Here is a 22,650-nt window from a genome sequence, read left to right as displayed (position 1 = left end):
CCAGAAGAAGTAGAAGGAAGATGAGCTGGGTATTTCTCTCATTTTCCTGTTAAGAATTAGTAAGTAGAGAGATAAGAAATTACTTCATTGCCTGGCTGTCATGGCATCATGAGAACATAGGTCACAAGATCACAAGTAAGATGTAACAATGTATTTCAGACAGGTTTTATTGGTCTTAGAATCATAGAATTGCCTGGGTTGGATGGGACCTTTAAGGTCATTGAGTCCAACCATCAACCCAACACTGACAAAAAAACATCACTATACCATGTCCCTCAGCACATTCTTTTTAATACTTCCAGGGATGGTGGTTCAACCCTTTCCCTGGGCAGCTTGTTGTGATGTTTAATAACCCTTATGGCAAAGAAACTTCTCCTAATGTCCATCCTAAACTCCAAATGTTGAGAGCTAAATCTGAAATTAGAGTGTGGAAAATGAAATTGCCCTTCCAGAAAGCTTGTAGAAGCTTTTATAAAGCATATCTTTTTGCCAGAGGTCATTTTATCAAAGGAATTCAGATGTGCAAGGGAAGATGAGGGTTTTCCTGACATCACACATGTCTGAGTGTGGATGACAATGAATTTGCTCTGCTTTTGCACAACAAATGTAAAGCCCTCCCTGCTCCCTTAGAACTTCTCTTGATGTTCAGGTAGAGCTTGTTTGCTATTTAGAAAGTCTTTTTCATTATTCCCCCCTTGAGGAATGCTCATGTTTGTCAGATTCCTCATTCTTTGGTGTGCTTTTTTTTTTTATTAGCCTCCAGATATTTCTCCTTTATCAGTTTAATGTGCTTTGATGGAGAATTTCAGCACAACTTTTTTCGGGTTTTATGGCAGACAGACCTAGGTAATGACTAAAAGTCTTGTTGACATTATTGAATATTCATATATTGGCCAGGTCTGGAAGGCTTTGATCATAGAGGTCTGCTGTGTGAGGTACAGTACTGCACAAGATTAAAAAAACCTTAAGGATATGAAACTAAGCAATAAATGAGTTACACTTTATAATTGTAAATAATAGCAATTCAATTAAGAACAAATTAAAAAAAAAAAACCCAAAACACCATTAGCCAGTAAGTGGAGACAACTGGTTTTGCATAAAGATATATTTTTTTAGATGCTATCAAGACTTTTCTGGCCATTAAAGACTATTTTAAAGAGGGATTTGATCCCTTATATATCAATAGAAAAAAATAACTTTCTGATTGTGTGTGCTGGTCAGTTTTTGCAGTTCTTGCTGGAATTTAGTTTGCCTAGAAGTGAGAATAAAGAAGTTGCCACTCAGGAAAAAATGGAATATGCAAATCAAGTACTAAACTAAAGTAATTGCCATATCCAAGGTGTCGGTGATATTCTTGTCCTTGAGGCTAGATCAGAGAAAAGGAATTTTATCGAGCTACAGTCTTCCAAAGTGACAGTGGGAAAAGCAAAAATGCAGGCAGAAAGCCAGAGACCGGGATTTGGAGGAAATACTGAAATAAAATAGCAGGATCAGATAGGAGGAAAGTCACTATTTCTCAGCAGGGTACGAGAATTGTTTGCTAAGGATGTACCCAAGTATTTGTGATCCTCTGTATTTGCATATACAGGAAATCTTTTACCAGTAGGGCACTTCCTGAATTAGTGTGTATATATATCAGTAAACGGGGCTGAGGGAAGTAGAGGCGTTGATGCAGACAAGCATCGTGCTCTTAAATCTTGTGAAGATCCTATCTGTGGTAAGACTGTGGCTTTGCGTGGTGGGAGGAAAATAGATGGGATTTCTCTCGGGGGGGATTTTTGCCCTTTAAAGGCTAAATGAGAAAGACCATAGTGATACTGGTTTTGAAACGGAATGAGTGTATGCTGCAGTTATCTCTTCTGTAACAGTCCATCTGCATTAGCAAATCTCTCTGCCTCGCTGTATTCTATTCACACTGATTAAAAAAGATGCTGATACAGGAAAACTTAATTTCAGGCTCCAGATTTCATGAAGACTAACCAGTGGTGCCAGCGGAGGGTTAATTTGGCTAGATTTTATACCTGGTCTAGTCTGAAAAAGAGGACCTGAAAAACTTCAAACCCTACGCTCGCTCATTATCAACCTATTAATTATTTTCCTATGTAACTCCGACACGGCCAGAGCGGTTGTATTTGTTTTCCAAGAGATGCTGATGGATTCTCACATACGTATAATTATCTGGAATTGTGAAGTCTTTGAAAATCATGATGTATATTTTCTTTCTTGCTGATTGTGGATTCTGTGATCTGCCATGGTTTTGAATTTTTGGGTCCTTACTCAAAATATTTGGTCAAAAAGAATAACTTGCCTTGAGGCGATGCTAGTTAGCCAAATATTTGTTGGGAAAAATAAATTAAATAGAGAATATCCAGGGTATTTTTAGACTAGGATGATATCAAGTGAAGGTTAATACAAGAATTTTCTTACCAGGTTTTCAAGATGATTAGAATGGAAAAGAGGAATAATGGGGAAAAAAGCAACTATACAAGAACTTCAAAGTTCTGTTTGAAAAATCCTATGAAAAAAGTCAAGGAAAAAGGTGCTCGGGAGTTTGGCAGTTCATAAAAATCCATATATTTAAGATAATGACTCTGGATATCCTAATATATGAAAAGTGAAAATAAATGTAGTATGTCTTGTAATCCTCAATGGTCTACAAGAAGGAAGCATAACGGAAATAGCTAGAATTCTCCCTAAAGATGAGTCACCTTGGACTTTTGTGCTTTTTGGAAACTCCAAAATGAGAGACAAGCAGGAAGGACTGTCAAAGATAATAAAATAACCTCAAAGTTCCTTATTGCTTATGACAGCAAACAGTAAGTCCTTTACTGATACAAGGGTGGACCGAGGAACATTTTGGTCCATGACCGCCCGGCAGAGGGCAATAAATGATGTCAGTGAAAGTAGAACGTTGACTTACAACACCAACGGCAACGGGTGGTGGCCAAAACTCAGATTACGACAGGGATGATGTGATTGATGGGTCTTACGCAACATACCGGTGTTGGGTGGACTATGTCTACGAACATCAACACCAACCTACCTTGGAGCTATCACTAACGTGACAGAGCTCAGTCCGGTCACGGTCTAGAAACGGGACTAGCAATGAAACTTGTAACAAAAAGTCAGCAAAATGATAACAAGGAATTATGGGGCAATAAAAGCTTAACCTGTGTCTCCTAGAAGTTCAGAAGTACATGATCAAACGCGGAATATATCACGGAAATGAGAAAGGGGAAAAAAAAACGGAGAGGGGTCATTCCAAACACTGAATTACACAAGCCTACTTTCCTTTTTATGACTGAGTAGCAACATTTAACACTTGTGTGCCTCAGATCAAGGAATCACAGTCTATATTAAGTGATTTTTAGGGTGAAGAGCAGTTAACAATGAAATCTATTGTTATTCTTTATTTTCACAATGTGGTGGAGTTAGAGGAGTGGCTGAAACGCTCATGGAGATAGAAGAGATGCCCAACAGGGAGAGACTGAAAAGGCTCAGACCTTCAGCTGGAGAGCGGAACGTGTGTTTGATGTTGCTCAAATCCCACAATACAGAAACGTAGGAGGCCTTAAAGGAGATGTTTTTAGGACTGAGAAGTGGTCTTTGTTTTAATCTGCAAGCAGTAAATTTAGGAGGTCAGGGAGCATCAGCAGGTTCAGAAAAGACTTAGATGAAGCCGTGGAGTTTTTCATAGAATGAAATCTAAAGGGAAGATTCCCTCTAGCACCTCTCATCCAACAGTTATTTGTGCTTGTGAAGCATGAAAGGTGTATCCTGAAAATAGTAGCCAGGGTATGCTCTCCCTTATCATTTCCTACAGTCCTCTTGGAGAAAAAAACACTGGGCTGGATGTACTGTTGATCTCACCTCGGAGGGCATTTCCTATGTAGTTGGGCAGGAGGGTAAAATATAACAGTTCTGTTGCAGCAAGAGTGATTTAGGTTTGTGAAAACCTTTTTAACAATAATAACGTGTAAGCAGGCAAAGGGGTTGCCAAAGAAGTTCTGGAACCTCAACCGTTTTTGTGGCTGTGGAAGTAGATTGCTCAACCAGGGAAAACTGTAATTTAAATAGATTAGGTCTAAGCATATAGGTTCCTATACCTAAGCATAGGTAAAGGAACTCGATGACCTCTGCTTTTTTTGCCCCAGGTATTTGACATTTCAGTTTCTATCTCATTGCCATGTTGTGTCGTAGGGTTCATGTGATACATGAATAATGTTAAGTCTCAATGTGGAAATTGTCTGACCGTTCTGTCGTAATTTAGCGAAGAAGAGTTTTTTGTATTGCATCACATTTCTGCACGGTGGTTCTGCACTAAATATCATTAGTGATACTACTCAGAAGAAGATGAGTCACTTCCCTGGACTCTCTAACATAACTGAGCACATATCAGAATTAACAGTCTTTTGTTTTAATGTGATTTCTTTTTATCTTCTGTGCACTGATCTATTTCAGCTTTACTAAATGGATAACCAGGCATTTGAAATGCACGGAGAGAGCATACAAAAATCTTCGAAAGGAACAGAGTGGCCAAGGAAAGAGGTACCAGTCATTTTTCTTGACCTAATCCAATACTATTAAGAAGGCCCTGAATAAAACAAAAGGTCCTAAACCGCATAGTGTGTGCACTATTTCTGTGTGCACTAGGTAGGAGCTGAACTGTGAGATGTAATTACCTGACCCCTCTTAAGTTAATAGCTAAATTCTTTATCCCGTAACTACTGGACAAAGTCATTATCTTTGGAGGATTCCCCGTTGATTTTAACAGAAAGAGCTACTTAAAAGCTCATCTTGTGGTAAGGTTTAGTATCTCTAATGAGTTACACATTAGTGTTTCATCTTTTCTTTTCTTTTCTCTTTTTTGCCCTTGAGAAAAGTAATTCTCGGTAATTTTCCCATTAAAGTTTTGCCTTCTTGGGATTTGAATTAACTTCATGCAATAAGACTTGGCAGATCATCCTTGCAACAGAACTCGCTCCACGCGGTTGTATGTTCCGCGTTAGTTATCACCATGTAATACGCACAGCATTCTTTCAACTTCATATAATTCAAATAATTATTGAATTGGTGCCACTGCTGCGAAAACACTGTAAATTAAAGCTCCATCAAATCTGGAAAATGGGGATTTCGAATGCATTAACTGTAAAGCCTTGTTCTCTGATGAGTCTCTGTGGTCTGAGTACTACTGTCGGGATATTTAATTGAACACAAGCTTTAAAAAGGGAGCCATTTAAACTGAAGAAAAGATTATTAACGAACAGAATAGGGTGATACTTTGAGCACTTTTCTGCTGGCAAGAGAGAAGTATTTCTAAAGAGCTTTTGTCAAATAGATCCATGAAAAAAGATTGTTTTGTTAAAATCAGCTAGTAATCTTCAATTTTTTTCATTACTGATTGTCCAGCTTAAGAAACCAAGATTCATAGCTCATTTTCAGGCGCTCACCATCTGAAAAATCAGGCTTTTAAAGGCTGTGCACCCAGAATCAGCACAGAGTTTAAAACTTTGGGCTAGAGGATGCAGTCTCTATTCATCTGAAGCTGCAACTTCAGCAGCCAAATAGGTTAAGGGACAGGAAACACCGAAAATCCTCACCAGGGTGGTGCTTCGTGGTGCCAGAAGTGCCTTGGCCATCCATAAAGAACTTGTGTGCTCCTGCGTGCCCAGCTGCTTCTCCTCTTCACCCTCCTCCAGAGGCCTGAATGGCTACAAAGGAAATGTTCAGTAAAGAAATGGTGTTAGTGCAGGTGAAATTTCCCCATTCTGGCCTGTTTTCTCCACAGTCAGGGAGCTGGACCGTGTAAGACGTGACCTAAAGCAGAGGCAGCATTTATGCCATAAGTTGATGATCCAGATCTTCAGTGTTTTGTGATACAGGTTAGAAATAGCAGCGAAAAAAATCTTGAAGTGTTGGTAAGACCTCAGGATGCTGAAGACTTGACAAAATAATGAAAGGACAGCAACAATCTGATAGCACCGTAAGGTTTCCCTGTACTGCGCCCAGTAATTTGGCTATACCTGTGTTCCTGAAAGACATCCTCTTCTGATTACACAAGAACTGTCACAAACTTTCTCCTTTTGTGTTAGATCTGATAAAGCTTTCTGCTTTTTGTTGGTTTTTTTTATGAATTTCAGGAAAGGAAGAGCAGCTGGTCTTTAATGAAAGTCTTTCTAGTTTGTCTCTTGGCCTGTGTTATCACCACCGTGATCGGAGTGCTGATCCTGTCCTTGGTCTACGTTAATCACGTTCCCTTTATCAGAGAGACAGTCATTCAAGACGATGGAACATCTTCCCCAAAACCAGAGGAAAAAGATGTGGATATCAAATTCCAGTTCCTGAATCACGTGGGGAAATCAAAGGTAAATTGTTTATTTTGTGCAATGATATTCTAGTGTCATATATAGGAGTTTAATAAATTTCACTTAACTCTTTTTTAAGCATTAGGTGATTGGTCTAAACTTGTTATTCAGACTTTTTATAATCCATGGGGAGAAACACAGAGTTCCTGACAGTGTTTCACTCCAATTCCTAACACATATTGGAGGTGAATAATTGCTCCAATTGCTTGCGAGACAAGGCAAGCCTTTAATGTGAGATTCTGAAATTAGAGAGGATGAAACGCTGAGAAACAAAACTAGAAAGATCAAATCTTAACGTAAGCAGAGCAGTGCGCTAACCTTTCCATTCTTAGGACTGGATTCAAACAAGTTCTTAAGTTGCAAGAAAAAATGAACTCCATGGTCTTGTTTCAGTGAGGTAAAATAAATTGTTTGACAATGTAATGAATTACTAGAATGGTGTAGGTTCTGTTTAGGTGTATTTTGGTACTTAGAGAAAAATATCCTTTGAGCAAACTCTAAAGACACACTCCATCTTCTAAATATATCTCTATATAAAAAAATAATTCCTAACTAATGTTTTGCTTTTCAAAAGGATAGATGAGCTAATAGGGCACTTTAAATTGACAACAGCCAAATTCTGATACTCTTTCAAGTTAGATTTGACTATGTAATCCGTTTTTAAACAAAAATTGTGTTTAAGAATGGAAAGAAAAGTGTTTAAGAGGAGAGCAACCCTTTTTATATGCCCTTCCTCAGCGCGAGATGATTCTTTCAAGTACAAAGCATGTTCTAGAGGCAATACAAGTACTGGGAAAGGGATAGTTCTGGGTGTAAATAATTTGGAACTGTAGAAATTCAGGATTTTCTGAATTACTCAGGAAATTCCTGAATTACTCAGGTAATGTTCTAGTTGTTTTGAATCTAAAAATTTAAATCAGGTATACATACCTGATTTGCCAAATCAAAGTCCAGAATGGTGTAAAAAGAAGAGGAGCAGATAATTTTGTTCTGGATTTCACTATTTATCTCTGGTTTGTAGAAGAAGATTTTATTACGTCACGAGAAAGCATACAAATGATGGTGAAAAGCGACAAAATACAGAGAGAATCCTCACTGAGAAAAGGAATAGATCCCTCCAGTATTGTCCAGACGAAGAATTTTCTAAAATATTTTTTGAATGTTTGTTCACCACTGTCCGCAATTAACACAATTCTCCACTCTCACTAACTTTACAGGTTCATAAGTACCCAGGTGGGGAAATTCAGTGGGCAAGATACAGGAATGATGTAAATGAATATCAAAGTGATGAAGAAATGGCATTTGGAAAAAGTATCAATAACCATCGCTCCAAAATGACTTTTGGAACCTTACGGATCAGGAGCAAAGGGCTTCGGGCTCCCCACTGGCATTTCAATGCCAACGAACACGGCTACCTGGTGCAGGTATTTTCTGATTAGTTCATCTTTCCTGATTGGCTTTGCAATTTAAAGCATCATGCATATATAGATGATGTATATATGTAAAAAAAAATTACACATACGCTACATAAAAATGTTAACAGGTAATAAAAGCATCATTGACTGATGTGTGACATTAGTTTTCTTACTTGAAATAATATTTTCAAATGGAGGTGCTTGGAACAGACTGTTTAATGTTGTTAGTTGCAAGGATTACTCCCTCATCCTTGGAGTAAGGCATTCCACAAACACCTGCTCCTCTGTCCAGCAGTTTTTGGTCAAAGATGACCCCTTTATAGCTGCTCACAGCTTCTTTGATAAGAAATGGTTTAATTATGAGCGACGTGTATTTCTCATGTGTTCTTTAAACCTTCTAAAATGCTATTCTGGATTTAAGTTCACAAAAGCTTATTAGAGAGTGCATCGGGATCTGTTTTCTCCTAACAGCCTTCAGGTTATTTGAATTACCGATTTGCTGCATGCGGATTAAATGAGAAAACTTTCATTACGCTCGTTAAGCTCTGATTATGTTACAGGGCACTGCCTGGATCGGAGTAATCGGTGCAGACAACAGTGTGGTTACCACCTACAACGTCACAGCCGGTCAAGTCATCTTCTTCCCTAGAAACACTGTGCATTGGGTGAAGAACGTAGGATCAGAAGACTGTTTGTTTTTGCTGTTTTTCACCACGCACGAAGAACTTCAGACCTTGGATGTAGACGACGCCTTTTTCTCTACCCCAGAGGACATAGCAGCCAGAGCATTAAGGGTCTGTATGATGGAATGGGATGGATGGCATCCTCCTTATTTCCTAGGGGGGGAAGGGACAATAACAAACTAAAGCCCAAATTTCCCAATAGCCCCTTGAGGAATTCTGTGGTATGAGGAGATCTCATGGGAAACTATAGATAAGTCCACCTCCCTGTTAAAATGGATTTTATTTGAACTCTGATGAGTTGGCAATGTCCCATGAGCAAGAATACAGATTTTCTGCTGAGTCTGAGGAATTTGCATGTTCAAACCACAGAACGGTGATAGACCTTCCCACCCTGAAAGAGTTTTATGGGAGAGGGATCAAGTTTCCCTTCAGCTCCAAATCTCTGTGGTAACAGAGGAGGAAGGGAAAAGGAGCAAAGCAGAGTATTGACAGGGTGAGGCAATTAAAGATGTCCACAAGGCAGAATTTATCTACCACCGGCTACTAAGGTGGGATATTTAATGACGCAAAATTGTAATTCCGCAGTTTTCTGTGTGTTATCTGTCAACTTAATATGCATTGTGTGTCCCGCAGCCACAAGGTGGAGTTAGCTTCATCAGAACCTTCAAGAAACAAGAGGAAGATCAAGCAGTTAACCTCCCCCCAAACTTAAACGAGCTTGTGAAAAATGCCACCTACGTGCAGTCTCCGGACAACCTCGTCTGGCGGTTCTTCTACGATCTCAAAGGTATCCAGCAAATAACTTTGTGTGTTCTTCGAGCTCTCCGTTTCAAGAGGGGGAGAGAAGGGGGGCCCATAATCGATTCACTGAAACAGGAGTTAAAAGTTATATAGGGAAACCATAAGAATTTAAGGAGATAGAATGACAAATATATTGATAACACGTCTAATTACCGCCCTTTGAAGATGTATAACCCCATTCTTATTTCAAAATAGTTTACCCTTTTGACTTTAAGGTTCCTCTCCACAACAGTTGATATAAAAGCAGAATGCCAGTAGGCAGCAGGGTATGAGCTAAATATTTCCCAGCTCGAGGTTCTCTACTGATGTATGAAAGCAGGGCTGGTGTGTCCCCGGCTAGAGTTAAGTTAAGAAATAACCCAAACCTAAACTTTTCATTCAGAAATTAAAAACTAACAGGCCAGGGAGGCCTGCAGCAGCTTAGCTGGAGAGTCACTGGTACTGAGCTTCTTAGAATATCTTGCGTTTGCATATGAAACCTCAATGACCTTAACATACACCTAATTACCTCCTCCCTTTTACAAATACAACTTCATAAACAGCATTGAACCGTATTCACTCTTTGGTTTACCAACATTTGTATTAAACAACCCTCTGTACAGCCTGGATCTAGTGATTATCAGTGAGCACCTAATTAAAACAGATGGCAAAACTTAATTCTGAGCAGCATAGTCTATCCAAGAAGCTACAAAAAAGCAAACACAGGTGCGGAGCTCCCCACACAGCTGGTGGAGGTCATGAGAAATAGATGTGGGCCAGAAATCTCTGCACTTGGACCAAAATACTCTTCTCCACTGGCAGGACTTTATCGTATTTAAAGGTTAAGGTGAATTAATATATTGAAAGTTAGTGTTTTCTTTAAGTGTATTGTCATTGGCAGCAATTTGGGATGGAAAAATAGCTACTTGGAGTTTTTCATTATGGTTATCTGAGTACAGCAAAATCCAGTAAAGGAGATTGCACAGCGTCTAGAGCACGAAGGACGGATAAGCTAAACGGGCTTTCTTTTTGCTTCCAGAGCCTCACAAGATTTGAGGCCTCAGGTTTAGTCCATAGTAATGACTTGAAGCTTCCAAACCTTGGTGGAAACACTCATTTGGCTGTCTCTTGTTTCAGGGTCAGCAGAATATCCTTTTCCAGGAGGAGTCTTCCAGTGGGCTCGTTACCGCATAAACGGCACCGGGCTAAACGAAAAGGAAAAAATCTTTAGCGAGTCGCTGAACAAGGTACGTGCTTTCCCTTGGACGCTGTGGCTGCTTAAACATAAGGAACAGGATGGGATTTGTGTGGGTTGTCACGTATAACAGGGATATAACAAACCTGGATGGATTTCTGAACATTTTGGTTCTGTTTTTCAGCACGAAAACACCCTCACCTTGGCCACTCTCCGGATATTCAGCAACGGGCTGGGGCACCCTCATTTCCACTTCAACGCTAACGAGATGGGTTATGTCATTAGCGGCTGCGGACAGGTAATTTCTTACAGCGGGGAGGGATAAGGGGTGAATTTTATAGTTTGGGCTGTAAAACAATTACAGACCTAATAACGGCTCATTCCCAGCCCTGAGTAATAACACTATAATTAGTGGTATTACAAAACTTTCAGTGTCCATGTTTTCCTTCTCCGTACAAAACTTTGATGTTGCTTACGTTTGCGGAAGCTTTTCTAATCAAAATGGAGTTATAAAAAGAGCAGAATTTTCCCAATCTTTTCAAGTTGCTCAGCAAAATCCCAGATGCTTATTAGAGGAATCGCTACTCCCCTGAATTCTGGGAGTACAGAATACAATGCTTGTGATTTAGTGCCTCCGAAGAACAGATAAATGGAGAAAATTTAGTGAGCGTTACAATTTAGAGGTCAGGATTTTATTATATATGTTTTTAAATTTGAAGTGCAAAGATAATTGAGGGGGAACGATGAGACTCCGTAACGTAAGGACTTTCCATGTTGCTTCTGTTTCTTTCCATGTTGGAGTGTTGGGCAGAGAGGAACCTGATGAAATTCAACAAGGGCAAGTGTAGGGTGCTGCACCTGGGGAGGAATAACCCCCTGCACCAGGACAGGGTGGGGGTGACCTGCTGGAGAGCAGCTCTGAGGAGAAAGACCTGAGAGTCCTGGTGGACACCAGGATGCCCATGAGCCAGCAATGTGCCCTTGTGGCCAAGAAGGCCAATGGCATCTTGGGGGCATCAGGAGGAGCGTGACCAGCAGGTGGAGGGAGGTCATCCTCCCCCTCTGCTCTGCCCTGGGGAGGCCCCAGCTGGAGCACTGGCTGGGTCCAGTCCTGGGATCCTCAGTTCCAGAAGGACAGGGAACTGCTGGAGAGGGGACAGCAGAGGGCTACAAAGATGCTGAGGGGCCTGGAGCATCTCTCTGATGAGGAAAGGCTGAGGGACTTCTTGGGTCTTTTGAGTCTGGAGAAGAGAAGGCTGAGGGGGGATCTGATCAAGGCCTCTAAATACTTCAAGGGTGGGTGTCAGGAGGATGGGGCCAGTCTTTTTTCAGTGGTGCCCAGGGACAGGACAAGAGGAAACGGGCACAAACTGGAACATAAGAAGTTCCATCTCAACATGAGGAAGAACTTCTTTCCTGTGAGGGTGTCAGAGCCCTGGAAGAGGCTGCCCAGGGAGGTGGTGGAGTCTCCTTCTCTGGAGACATTCAAACCCCACCTGGACCCATTCCTGTGGGACCTGCTGTGGGTGGCCCTGCTTTGGCAGGGGGTTGGACTAGATGATCTCCAGAGGTCCCTTCCAACCCCATATCATTCTGTGATTCTTGGGAATTTGCCTTTGGAGCCTCGGTGAAGGCGCTGATGCTACACCAGCTGGTTTCAGTGCAGTGCTGGGACCGTCACCCTGTATTTATCCACCAACAGCACAGTAAAACCAGTCGTTGTTGAGTATTGCTGCTTTGCTTCGCAATAGGTTGGGGTTATTCTCTCCGGGGTCACCTCCAACTTCAACATCGGCATTGGAGATGTCATCTTCTTTCCCGTTGGAACCCAGCATTACATCAAGAGCGTGTGCGACGAGGATTTGCTTTTGATTCTAGCCTACAGTACAGGAAACCAGGTGAGAATTCTTACGGGCAAGGGGAGTAAAAACACATTCAACTGTACATAATCAAGCTTTTCTCACGCACGTGAGCTTTATGCTTTGGTGCACACCTTTCAAAAGAAATCCTGAGGATACATCAAGCACGTTTCCCAGTGCAAATTCCCTTCTGGTGCGAGTGGTTGGCGTGAAACAGCCATCAAACCTCTGTACACAGAAACGGAGGTGGGGAAGGCAAAGAGAAGGTGTGTGGAAGGGCATGACACACTCCTCTGCGTGTGTGTAAGAGAGATGGAATTCAGGTCGTGTTTGTGCACGAGGTTCTGCGGATGTTTGAGAGACGGAGCTTATCCTGGGGCAAACTGGCCAGGCTGAGGGACTTTACAGACTGAGAAATCACAAAGGGGAGAGATCTATATCCCAGGAGCCAGAACAAGGGTGGATTTATCTCAGATTCCATGTATCCGGTGATCTTGTCCCATGGACAAGACGTGCCAGAGCCCCTCTGCTGTGAGGACAGGCTGAGAGAGTTGGGGGGTTCAGCCTGGAGAAGAGAAGGCTCCAGAGCCCCCCTAAAGGGGCTCCAGGAAAGCTGGGGAGGGACCCTGGATCAGGGAGGGGAGCCATAGGAGGAGGGGGAAGGGTTTGACACTGACAGAGGGGAGATTGAGCTGAGATCTGGGGAAGAACTTTTTTGCTGTGAGGGTGGTGAGAGCCTGGCCCAGGTTGCCCAGAGAAGCTGTGGCTGCCCCATCCCTGGAGGGGTTCAAGGCCAGGTTGGAGGGGGCTTGGAGCAACCTGGTCTGGTGGGAGGTGTCCCTGCCCAGGGCAGGGGGTGGGACTGGATGGTCTTTAAGGTCCCTTCCAACCCAAACCATTCTATGTTTCTATGATCTTGATAGTCCACTGTGAGACTTGTCATTAATTATACACTTTAATCAATTTTCATCTTGGATTTGAGGTGCACTTTAACATTCCCTATTATTAATATTGTACAAAGGATCAGGTAGCTGTGATTATTCTTTAAAAAAATATTATCTTTTCCTTCGTAGCTGGAAACTCTTCGTATGGACAACTACTTCCACGGAACAGCCGATCATATCCTTGCTCAGCTTTTCTTCAAGGACCAGGATGAGTTCAAGAAGTTCCCGAGGGCTGCCAAAAAATGACCTCTCTCAGCTCCAAGAATTTCTCCTGATCGCCGTGTTTCCTGCAGTACTTCTTGGTACCTTTCTTGCTGTTTAGCCAGTGGGGACATTCAGCAAAAAAGAAGGATTTGGGGTTATTAATTATAAAAAAGGTCGTTTTCTTTTTCTATTTTTATAACGTTTTATTTATAGTGTAATGTCATTTGATTGTATATTAAACTAATTTCTGCCATTACAACTGCCTTTTTCTCTCTGTAACACCCGTTACCCCGCTGTACCACCTCCTCCCTCGCTCTAGGGGCTTTGAGCAACCTGGTCTGGTGGGAGGTGTCCCTGACTGGGGCAGCGGGATGGAACTGGGTGGGCTTTAAGGTCCCTTCCCACCCAAACTATTCCATGATTCATTTCTTATCAAGGCTCTTGGTAGTCCCCTGGCCATTCTTTAATCCGGCTGAAGGTCATCATCCTCTTCACCTTGATCATTTTGGGACAAACATCCCATCACCTTGGGGTGCTCCACCTGCAGGCCCTGCCACCCTTCCCATCCTGCCGGGATGTCCCAGCCGTTTGCAGAGCGGAGAGAGGGGCTGTACAGGTCCCTGCATAAGCCTCTTCTCCAGTCCCACCCCAGCCAACCACATCGATGGCCCAGTTGTCTCTGCCACCTCTCCATGAGGAATTTGTGAAGCTGTTTGGTGGCCATGCTCAGGCTGGGCCTCACAGACCAGACTGCGGACCTCAACGGGGGTCAAGCGTTGACTTGTTCATTGCCTTCAAGAAAAGATACCTCATGGATGTCCAGGAGGAGAAATGTCACTGTCACATCGTTAACCCACAGCTCAGCATTGGTTTTGAAGGCCAGAAACAATGCCTAAAACAGGAGTTGGACATAAAAAGGCTTGAGGGACCTGCCTCATCCCCTGTCCTAACAGAGCTCAAAGGAGCAATGTTTCTTCTGCACCAGGTCCTCACTGGTCAGCAAGGGGTGGAGACCTGCCTTGTTATTAAGTGCCTTCAGATGTCAGGGGAGAAACAGGCTGGTTTCTCAGGTGGGGGGAATCAATCAGCCTGGTTTAAATTGATCAATCTGGTTTAAAACAATTCAGCTGGAAAAAAGGAAGGTTTAAATGCTGGGTCCTCAGCTAAGGAGCCCCTTAGGAGATCCAGGGGCACCCACCAGGTCCTCTGGGATGGGGAAGAAGACCAGGGGAGATGCAGCTCACTGAGGAATGGGGAGGTGGGTTTGTTCTGCTGCTGTTGTGTTCCTTTGCCATCTCCTGGAGGTGGCCAATGTCATGTTGAGCAGGTTTTATAGCCGGGGGTGCCATAGCACTTCTGGAACCAACTGCCATAAACCAGAGGCTTCGCCCACCCCATAAAATGCTCCACAGTGGTTTGCTTGGGAAAATTCTTCCTTTTCCAGCCCGTTGTCCTCTTAACGGTGGGTGTTTTATAGCTCGGCAAAGCTTTACTCCCTGTGGAGTTCCACCAGTTTCCTCCTACAGACAATGAGTTGTAAAAATTTGATGGCAGTGAGAGATTCAGACTATTCCGAGGCTTTTAAGCTCCTTGAATCCATCGACCATACGTGGCTAGGTGCCCGCACGGAGGAGCATCATGGCCATCGTGCAGGAGCTTCGTAACTCTTCCAGGTGGGTTCTCCTTGGGTTAGAAGAGCTGCTGGATGGGGAGATGTGACTTCTTTACCTGGTGAAGCTTCCAGAAGCTCTGGGAAGCTGCTCAGGGAGGGCATCTTGGCCCCACCAGGGCTTGAGGAACCTCCCAACATCCCCACCTCATCACACTCAGCAGGGACAAGTCTAGGATGGAAGGGAATCTTCCATGTCTAGGGTGGAAGGGACCTTTAAGATCATCAAAGCACGATGCGATGGAGGCAAAGTGAAGGAACACCTTGCAACGTGGCTAAAAAAAAAAAACCCCAAAGCAGCAAACCCACCACACCCCAACTCATAAAAAAAAAAAACCCCAAACCCTAAATCTGTTGGAACTTTTTTACTAGTTCTTAAAGAAGTACCAGGGTTCCCACGTGTTGATGCAGCTCTGCTGTAACCCCTCTTTTTGTTTGTTTTCTGATGTTTAACAGCACAAACATCTCCCACAACGTTTTCTGCCGAGATCCCACCAGCTAAAAAGCCGTGGCAGAGCCCGGTAGGATCCTCAAAGGTCTTCAACACGGGACGATTTAATAATTAAACTCAATCCATGTATCTCGGCTACAGCCAGACCTTCCTTCTCCTGCCACCAAGCTGTTACGGCCCCGGGTGAGTTTTATAGATCCCAGAGGACACAAGGAAATTTCCAGCGTTTTATTGTGGGTTCTGATGGGTTTGAGATGTTGAGAAATCTTTATCTTTCTCCAGCAGAGCAAACGGAGCCCAAGGGAAAAAACCCAGCCCACGAACCGCCCCGTGATGAGTCACCTCAGAAGGAAAAGGATCTTTTGAAGGCCAGCCAAGGTGTGTTGGAGCTGAGATATTTCCAGCCACGCCTACATCAAAAAAAAAAACCAAACTAGATTACCTTGGTTTATAGAAGGATAGTGCTAATTATAGGGGTGGCATCCCTTTATGGGCCAGGGTTATCCATTTCCCCCAGCCGGGGACTTCCCAGCGCCTTCAAAAGTACCTGCCCAGCCCTTTGTGGGTTTATGGGCTGTCATTAGCCTGGGCAAACAGGACACGGTGAAGGTGAGCCCAGCACGCGGCTCGCCAACGTCCTGGTTTGAGGTGGGACTGAACCGATTCTCTTTTTCGGTGATTTTTACCAGCCAGGAGATGGGTTCCCATGGGTGGGTCAAGGCAGGTGGCTTTGAGGGCTGGGGTGTTTGTGGGACCCTCTGGTTGAAGGGTCCACACTGTGACGAAGAGAAAACCTTTCCACTAAATCTCCTGCCCCGAAGGAGTCGGGGTCAGGAAATAAGAGCTGATCTGAGGGAAAAAGACCCGGGAGTCCCGGTGGACGACAGGATGAGCCAGCAATGTGCCCTTGTGGCCAAGAAGGCCGATGGCATCGACGCGTGTCCTCCCACCCAAAAGGAGAAGAAAAAAAACAAAACCAAAAGGACAAAAAGCAAGAAATCCTAACATTTCTCCGAGTAATTTCTCTATTTTTCTCTCCTCGAGATTATGAGCACTGTAGAATCGCTCCTAATCCTTATTTTCCTCTAGAATTTTTTTATGCCTGGAAAACCACAAAGGTAGGACAGAGCCCGTCGTGGGAGCGTTGCACTGAGATATCTAATTAATCCTCATAATTCTGGCTATTTACGGGAAATAATTACGCTCCTTTAATTTCTTGGGCAGGAGAGAGGGTCAGGAAAAAGAAGAGGCACGAGAGGAGGGAGGGGGGGGAAGCTGGAAAATCAGGATTTAACAAGTTTTTTTGGGGGATCTGTGTGCAGCTGCTTCCCCACCCCACCTTCGTATTGTGTTTAAATGTTTTAAAACCCTCTTTTTTTACGTCATGGCCACGAATCGCGACCGCAGCCTGGCTGACGTGAGGGCTAGGGACGTCATCATTTGGCTGGGGAAACTGTGGTCCTCAATTAGTGCCTCTATTTAACGAGCTCGTGTGGGCCAAGAGTCTCTCTGCCACGCGTGCCAGCCTGAGAAAATTGGGATTATTGGGTTGTTCGCCCCCCCCCCCCCCCCCGCGAGCCTGGATGGTGGGTTTGAGTGGGCAGAGAAGATTTTGGGGGTACTAAAGGCATAATAAGTGCAATTAAAAAGCCGAGGTGGATTTAATTAGCTGAGAGTCCCCCCGTCCTGGTCTGGGTGGAGGAGGAGAAGTCAATGAGAGGCGGGCCGGTGGGATTCCCCCCGGGGAGGGAAGGCACGGGAAGAGTGTGGGAGAAGAGGGGGAAAAATCAATATTAAAATAAAGGCTGAAGAGCCTGGGAGGGAGGAGGAGGAGGAGGAGGAAAGCAATTATTAACGTGGGACATGGGAAACGCCTCACTCACCTCTGCCGTGGAGGCCGGTTCCAAACTCCTGATCCCGTTTTCCCTGTGCTGGCCATTAAAACGTCGCACTTGCTCATCACCCAGCGAAATCTGGGACCCGTCAGGGTTTGGGTTTTTTTTTTTCCCCCGAAACAGCCCCTTGTGTGACCCCTGATGGGAAGGCTGGGAAACGTAAAATGCCCTCAGGTCACCTCCTGGACCTGGTTCTCGGCGTGGGATTGTTCTCCACTGTATATTTGTGCTAATTAAAATTTTAAAATGTGTATTTAATTAATTCATACTAAATTTATATTTTTTTAAAAAATTTTAAAGGTTTTACGCTTCTGTAGCAGCGCAAAAGGCGAGGGCCGGAGTAAATGCCCTCGGTGCCCAAGTTACGGACCAAATTTGCAGGGATAGGAAACAAACCAAGGATTCTCCAGGGAAATAATTTCCGGATGGCTGTTTCCAGAGGAGCAGAAGGTACTTCTGAAGGCGCCCACTGGGCCGAGCTGCTGAATTAGCCGCAGGCGAGTGGCAGCGGGAGTCCCCGGGTGATCTTCAGTGCCACCTCGGAGCGGCGCCACGGGGGCTCTGGGCACTGATGTACCTGAGCTTGATTTACACCATTGGCCCAAAACCCTCTTAGATATCCCTGAAGCTCCCCAAGGGAACCTGTTTGGGAGTTTCCCGATGCTAGAATTATTTAAAAAAATTAATAATAATTTTTTATTATTTTATATTTATATAAATATAAAATAAATATAAATATTTATAATATTTATATTATAGGGGAAAAAACCTTTTCCCATCAAATTAGGCCGGCAGATCTGAGTGTTTGATGGTTATTCTTGTATTAGAGAGCGGAGACTCTGCCAGTGCTCACGGGATTCCCCCGGATCGTTCCTTTCTCTCGCACAGAAATAGGGAAAAGGCTGCGATGCTCTCGAAGACGCGTCTTATTCGAGCCGCCGGGTGAGTAACAGCCACACGCCGCCCTCGGGCAGCTCTTGACTCGTACTGGGAGGTCTGTGGCTGCTTTAAGAGCAGATCCCATGAGCGAGGAGCGAGCTGTGGCTCCGCTCCTCCACCAAAACCTGCCGCTCTCCGACTCCATCTACCCGGTCCCTCCGGAAAAGGTGATTTTTTTCCTCCCAAACTGGGAATTCTGGCTGTAGGGGGGATTCCTGTAGCCCAGGGTTGTTTATTTTAAGGACATCCATCTGGTGGGGTGGACCTACACCCGTCCTAGATGGAGGTAGGAAAACTGAGCAGTTCTCCCAGTTTCCTTCCCACCCTCCTTAATTAAATTATCCAAAACTTCGATATATTCATATATTTTCTAGTTCGGTTCAGAAAGCTTTTCTGTGATGGTCCTCGGTGACTCGAGCAGTTTGAAACGCCCTTAGTCGATATTTCTCTACATTTTAATTGACTCGGGAGATGTAGGACACGGAGTAAATGGCAGCTTTTAAATAATTAAGGTGCTGCTAATCCTCAAGAAATGTCAGAAAGTCCCTCGGAGATGCCGCGTGAGATCCTCTTCCTTGTGAATTGGCTAATTAAAGGGATCCTTTTAATGGAAAATAAATAACCAGGCTTGCCGTGGGGAAGGGGGGGCCGGTGGGAGATGAACACCTCTCGCTGGAACGCGGCCTTTTGATTCGATAGGTAAAAATATTTAGCTATAAATCCTCAGGAATGACGAGCGGCAGAGTCCGCAGCTGAGAGCGATGGCTGGGCCACTGGAGATGGACACCAGAAGGTCCCAGAAGCTGCTGGTGACCTGCAGGTGAGTGCAGCCCCCAGGTTTGTACGGCCCCGGTGGGATGTAAATCTCCTTTTCCTGTGCTTCATCCATCACCGCTCCTGCTTCCTCCTGGGTTTGTTGGGGTTTTTTCCAGAAGCTGCCTCTTATTTTATTGCTGATGCCAAAAAATCGTCGTTGGCTTTTGAACAGTGCGTCGTTGGGCAAGTGTAGGGTGCTGCACCTGGGGAGGAATAACCCCCTGCACCAGGACAGGCTGGGGGTGACCTGCTGGAGAGCAGCTCTGAGGAAAAAGACCCGGGAGTCCTGGTGGACAACAGGATGCCCATGAGCCAGCAATGGGCCCTTGTGGCCAAGAAGGCCAATGGCATCCTGAGGTGCATCAGGAAGAGCGTGACCAGCAGGTGGAGGGAGGTCATCCTCTCCCTCTGCTCTGCCCTGGGGAGGCCCCAGCTGGAGCACTGGGTCCAGTTCTGGGCTCCCCAGTTCAAGAAGGACAGGGAACTGCTGGAGAGGGGACAGCAGAGGGCTACAAAGATGATGAGGGGCCTGGAGCATCTCTCTGATGAGGAAAGGCTGAGGGACTTCTTGGGTCTTTTTGGTCTGCGGAAGAGAAGCCTGAGGGGGGATCTGATGGATGCCTCTAAATACTTCAAGGGTGGGTGTCAGGAGGATGGGGCCAGTCTTTTTTCAGTGGTGCCCAGGGACAGGACAAGAGGAAACGGGCACAAACTTGAACATTGGAAGTTCCACCTAAACATGAGGAGGAACTTCTTTCCTGTGAGGGTGGCAGAGCCCTGGAAGAGGCTGCCCAGGGAGGTGGTGGAGTCTCCTTCTCTGGAGACATTCAAACCCCACCTGGACCCGTTCCTGTGGGACCTGCTGTGGGTGGCCCTGCTTTGGCAGGGGGTTGGACTAGATGATCTCCAGAGGTCCCTTCCAGCCCCATAGCATTCTGGGATTCTGTGATACTATGTTCTGGTGATTGCGGCTGCAACATGGGTTGAGCGCGTGGGGCGGGAGCAAAGGAGTGGAACATTTTAAACATGCAGAATGATGGCTCTGAGGCATTTTACTAAATAGAAAAAAAACCAAACCAACAAACAAGCAGTCGGAGAAAAATACGTTCCCTTTGAGATGATTTTTTTTTTTTTATTTTCATTGATGGAAACAAAAGGCAGGAATGTGACGGCTGCTCTGCCTCGGAGTTGACAGAGGGGAAGAGATGCCAGGGAGAAGCAGATTGCACCTTCCCCCCCGAGGTACCTTGGGGGAAATCTAGATTGTGCCAGACGAGGCCATCAGGGAAAAGAGCTTCTCTGAAGGCTGCGATTACGGTAAAATCAAAATTATCGGGAGCCTTGCACACCCCCAGCTCCATCGGTCCAGCTCTCCCGGCAGCCTGTGCCTTGGGATATGGCTGAATCCGCTCATCTGACAAATGTGTGGCTATTTTGGGGCGCAGCGACATCAGTGATGTCCCTTTTCCAAAGGCAAAGAATGAAAATGTTATTTTCGTGCCGGTTCCCCCTATTTCGGTGAAAGCCGCTCTGGCGTCACGGAGCTATAACTGGAACCCGGATCCGCTCCATCTGCTCCATCCCCTGATGCTTTGTCTGCCATTTAAAGCCTTTTTTAAACTCTGCCGTTCCCCCTCCCCGGTGTCCCAGCGGGAAGAGACGGGCAGGAGGGTGGACACCGGCCACAGCAGAGCCCAGGAGGCGAGAGACAAAAATCCCAGTTGAAGAAGAGGATGGGAAACACGAGGGGCACCGCTGTGCGCCGCTGGGTCTCCCCTTTTAAGAGAAAGAAATAGCAAATTTAGGGCAAATCCGATGTTTGCAATACACGGGGGCTGCTCCTCCCGGGGTAAAGGCAAACTTGCCTTTGGCCCCTGACCCAAAATCTGCTTTATTCGACCCGTTCCCCAGCGTGACGGGCAGAGAGAGGTGCGGGGATGGAGCGGCACCCAGCTCCCCCAGCCTCCCCGTCGGGTCCCTGGGGTCTGCGTCCTCCCTGCCGCCGGAGAAGGGCGAATAGACGAACCTGGGGAAGAAAGGAGATGGTTTTTTTTCCCTCCCTGCTTCTCTCACGCAAGGTTTTAAGTCTTTCTGGCAGGAATTCACGGCAGGGTTTGCTCTGTCTTCCTAACGGGAGATGTGAAGACGCTGGAGCCCGTTTAACTCTTCTCTCCCCTGAGTGGGATTTATCAACGAGCCCCTCAAAGCCAGGAATTAGCGGCCACACTCAATGAGCTGACGCAGCATTAAAGGGATCTCCCGAGGCTCCTCCGACGAGCCCTTCGAGGAAAAGCATCCTCTGCCGTCACGGGGCGGGGGGGGGGGAATTTTTTTCCCAAGAAAGGGAATCTGCTGGCATGGGAGCTCAGGCACAGAGGGGATGGGGATGCGGGGATCCCCCATCCGCCCCCAAAGCAGCTCCAGCGGGTAGGAATTAGGGACTGGTCCAGTAAAGACCTTAAAAAAATAGGGCAATGCTGCAGGCACTGGCTTTAATATTTTATAGAGCAGTAATAAATTATTGCTTAGAAGTCGGAAACCAGCAGAAGGCAGCAGAGGGATCGGACTTGAGCTAGATCCTCCGGTAAGTTATTCATTTGATTTCCTAACGGGGCGCTTTAATACTTGGTTTATTAGTTTGGATTAATAGGAAGCTTCTTATGGGAGAAAAGATACACAGGGAAACGCTCTATTAACATTGACTGGGTGATTTACGGTGTTTGACCTTTGTTTCTGCTCTGCCGCGTAAGATGTGTCTGTCTTAGGTTAAAAATGTTGTCGTAGGAGGCAGCGTGAGAGTCTGGGGGGGGCACGGGCCGTGCTGGGTGGGCTGTGAGGGGTGTTGGTTGGGCTCTAGATGGTCTGTGGTTTGGGTTCCCGCCCCTCTCGCTTAGCCAAGCCAGCATATATTCGTGTTTTTAAACTTGAGGTGACGTTCAGAAGTCCTTTCCGACTGCAGTTATCCCGTAGCTCTGCTGCGTGAGAGAGGAGCAGTAAGATAAATCCCGTTGTCAGACTCCTCCAGAAGCGTCGGGATAAAAACGAGCCTATATCTGACGTATGCAATCGTATTAAAATAGCGTCTTTCTCCTCGAGCGCTGAACGTGACTCTGAATCACGATTTTGTCACGCGTTTCAGCACTGATTTTTCTCTGTCACCCCCCCCTCTGCAAAGGGTGCCAAGGGGGCCGGCATCCCCTGCAGCGTCTTAACCTCATCCCTCCTCTTCTTGGGGGGGGCTCCTACATCCTGCGCCCGCGGGTTTAATATTTAAGTCGGCCTTTTCCTGCCAGATCTAATTGAATTGGAAGGGGAATTGGGGAGCTGGAGTCATTTATTAATTTTTTTTTTTTTTCATTTAATCTCAAAAAATAAAGGTAATTAATCTGAACTGCCCGGGTGGGCGACGGTTCCCCGGGCTCTGCTGCGGGCAGA

The 22,650-nt window shown here is 45.2% G+C and overlaps 1 protein-coding gene across 1 annotated transcript; it reads left to right on the top strand.

The window, feature by feature from the left end:
- The first annotated feature begins 4,470 nt into the window (after nucleotides 1-4,470).
- Nucleotides 4,471-13,487, top strand: LOC141476696 (uncharacterized). Its single transcript, XM_074165507.1, has 9 exons — nucleotides 4,471-4,548; nucleotides 6,141-6,365; nucleotides 7,583-7,789; nucleotides 8,341-8,574; nucleotides 9,097-9,250; nucleotides 10,381-10,490; nucleotides 10,623-10,736; nucleotides 12,190-12,336; nucleotides 13,371-13,487. The coding sequence occupies exons 1-9, from the start codon at nucleotides 4,471-4,473 to the stop codon at nucleotides 13,485-13,487; spliced, it is 1,386 nt and encodes a 461-aa protein (XP_074021608.1).
- Nucleotides 13,488-22,650: the final 9,163 nt, after the last annotated feature.

Source organism: Numenius arquata, chromosome W (genome assembly GCF_964106895.1).
Source record: "Numenius arquata chromosome W, bNumArq3.hap1.1, whole genome shotgun sequence".
NCBI lineage: Eukaryota > Metazoa > Chordata > Aves > Charadriiformes > Scolopacidae > Numenius > Numenius arquata.
The sequence above is the reverse complement of the archived record's forward strand: the minus strand, read 5'-3'. Positions and strand labels throughout refer to the sequence as shown.

Excerpts from the sequence above, each read along its gene's own strand:
- LOC141476696 (XM_074165507.1), top strand. The coding sequence starts at position 4,471 with ATGGATAACCAGGCATTTGAAATGCACGGAGAGAGCATACAAAAATCT. Across the intron at positions 6,366-7,582 it reads ATCACGTGGGGAAATCAAAG|GTTCATAAGTACCCAGGTGG; the intron begins GTAAATTGTTTA and ends CTAACTTTACAG. Across the intron at positions 12,337-13,370 it reads CCTACAGTACAGGAAACCAG|CTGGAAACTCTTCGTATGGA; the intron begins GTGAGAATTCTT and ends TTTCCTTCGTAG.